Source organism: Esox lucius, chromosome 21, assembly GCF_011004845.1.
Source record: "Esox lucius isolate fEsoLuc1 chromosome 21, fEsoLuc1.pri, whole genome shotgun sequence".
NCBI classification, from domain to species: Eukaryota; Metazoa; Chordata; class Actinopteri; order Esociformes; family Esocidae; genus Esox; species Esox lucius.
This window is the reverse complement of record NC_047589.1, coordinates 101271-103937: the sequence shown is the minus strand read 5'-3', so window position 1 is coordinate 103937 and position 2667 is coordinate 101271. Positions and strand designations below refer to the sequence as shown.

Sequence of the window (2667 nt, the reverse complement as noted above, 5' to 3'; positions counted from 1 at the left end):
AACCCACTTTCAGGTAAAAGTATCCACATGTCTCTGTGATGTATGGTTCATTTTCTGGAGGCTGAACAATTCTCATATTTCATGATCATTAAATATGGTGGTCAGGTTTGCCTCTCAGAATTGATCTTATACCGCTCTCCCATTGGGGTTCTGAATGACATACAAGCTCCATTCTAATGGCAGAATATTTAGGGCATTTGCAGCTTTAAAATAAGTCCACACACCGGTCTGTGGGGTGTATAGTTCATGTTTGAGAGGCGATAGTAGTTTGGTTTGGAGAAGCTAATTGGCAATTGGAGCTGTCAGGAACAGTACCACACCCCAAAGGGCACAGTAATTCCTACCAGTGTCCTAGGAACACCATTCCAATTTGAGGATATACCTAAGGTAACCCAGTTTCAGGTAAATGTATCCACAAGACTCTGTGATGTATGGTTCATTTTCTGAATCTGCACAAAATGGCCACCCATTGTTTTGCTAATTTCTCTGAAACTACTCATGCCAGAGCTCTGCAACCAAAGGCTCTTTATTCTGTAAGTCCAGACTCCGTGGTGTCAGAATATCGATAATGGTCCTGTTCATTGTCACTAACGTCTGGCGTTACTGAGGTGGAGGTGCTGGCCTCAGAGTTGGAGGGGTCTTCCACAGTCTTTGTAAAATACAGCTTCACCTTGAAATTGGGGGAGAAATATCTGTTTGCTTTATCTTTGTTGGTCTTGTCCAGGTCATTCTTGGTCAGTGAGAGGATCAGCTAGTCCCTGTCTTTGTCTCCCGTTCCTGCTGCCGTTTGGATTCCTTCCGGCTCATTGGGTAACGTGCCGTTCTCAACCTTCTCAAAATGCTCCTCTGGTCCAGGGATGACTGGGGATCATTACTCCCTTCTTGTCTCTGGCCCTTACTTTGCAGTAAATGTCAAGAGCTTCTTGTGCTTTGAGGAACTTGCCCCGGTGTAATAGGTAAGCACAGATCATGACACCCGTGCGACCCATTCCAGCGTTACAGTGAATCGCCGCCACATGATTGTCGTCTTCACTTACCCACTGATCGAGATCTTCGCAGAATGGTTTGATCAGCTCAAACTGGGGGGGATTGTAATCCTCAAACGGATATTGTGCAACTCGGCAGTTGAATTTGGTTGTGTCATAATGTTGCTCAATGCAAAGATTATAAATCTTATAGTGATTTTTGTGTCTACAGTCCAGAAACCGTACTACCTCATCAATGTTGTTTCTGTAGACACCCTCCGGCCTTTCAGCAGGAAAGCCCATTGCAATTATGTTAGGATAAATATAAGTTAAGTCCAAGTCAAACCAATCTTCCTGGTATCTCTGAGATGTATGGTTCATTTTCTGGAAGCAGAACTATTTTCAAAATGCATGATCCTTCAAAATGGCGCTCACGTTTGCCTCTCAGACTTGATCTTACCACGGCATCTCATGGGGGTTCAGAATGACATAGAAGCTTCATTCCACTGGCACATTACCCAGGGCATTTCCAGCTTTAAAATGAGTCCACACATAGGTCTGTGGGGTGTATGGTTCATTTTTGAGAGTCGATACTAGTTTGGTTTGTTGACGCAAATTGGCAATTGGAGCAGTCAGGCACAGTACCACACCCCAAAGGGCACAGTGATTCCTACCAGTATCCTAGGAACACCATTCCAATTTGAGGATATACCTAAGGTAACCCAGTTTCAGGTAAAAGTATCCACCAGTCTCTGTGCTGTATGGTTCAATTTCTGGAGGCTGAACAATTCTCATATTTCATGATCATTAAATATGGCGTTCAGGTTTGCCTCTCAGAATTGATCTTATACCGCTCTCCCATTGGGGTTCTGAATGACACTACAAGCTCCATTCTAATGGCAGAATACTCAGGGCATTTGCAGCTTTAAAATAAGTCCACACACAGGTCTGTGGGGTGTATGGTTCATTTTTGAGAGGCAATACTAGTTTGGTTTGGAGAAGCTAATTGGCAATTGGAGCTGTCAGGAACAGTACCACACCCCAAAGGGCACAGTACATTCCTACCAGTATCCTAGGAACACCATTTTCAATTTGAGGATATACCTAAGGTAACCCAGTTTCAGGTAAATGTATCCACAAGTCTCTGTGATGTATGATTCATTTTCTGGAGGCTGAACAATTCTCATATTTCATGATCACTTAAATATGGCGTTCAGGTTTGCCTCTCAGAATTGATCTTATACCGCTCTCCCATTGGGGTTCTGAATGACACACAAGCTCCATTCTAATGGCAGAATACTCAGGGCATTTGCAGCTTTGAAATATGTCCACACACAGGTCTGTGGGGTGTATGGTTCACTTTTGAGAAGCAATACTAGTTTAGTTTGGAGAAGCTAATTGGCAATTGTAGCTGTCAGGCACAGTACCACACCCCAAGGGGAACAACCATTCCTATCAGTATCATTGGAACACCATTTTAATTTGAGGATATACCTAAGGTAACCCAGTTTTAGGTAAATGTATCCACAAGTCTCTGTGATGTATGATTCATTTTCTGGAGGCTGAACAATTCTCATATTTCATGATCATTAAATATGGCGTTCAGGTTTGCCTCTCAGAATTGATCTTATACCGCTCTCCCATTGGGGTTCTGAATGACATACAAGCTCCATTCTAATGGCAGAATACTTAGGGCATTTGC

General features: G+C 43.2%; 1 protein-coding gene across 1 annotated transcript; it reads right to left on the bottom strand.

Annotated features, from left to right (window-relative positions):
- Nucleotides 1–526: 526 nt before the first annotated feature.
- LOC114829946 (phosphatidylinositol 3,4,5-trisphosphate 3-phosphatase and dual-specificity protein phosphatase PTEN-like) lies at nucleotides 527–1346 on the bottom strand. The gene is made up of 2 exons (XM_034289472.1): nucleotides 843–1346; nucleotides 527–751 (listed from the first exon to the last, which is right to left on the bottom strand). The coding sequence occupies exons 1-2, from the start codon at nucleotides 1344–1346 to the stop codon at nucleotides 527–529; spliced, it is 729 nt and encodes a 242-aa protein (XP_034145363.1).
- Nucleotides 1347–2667: the final 1321 nt, after the last annotated feature.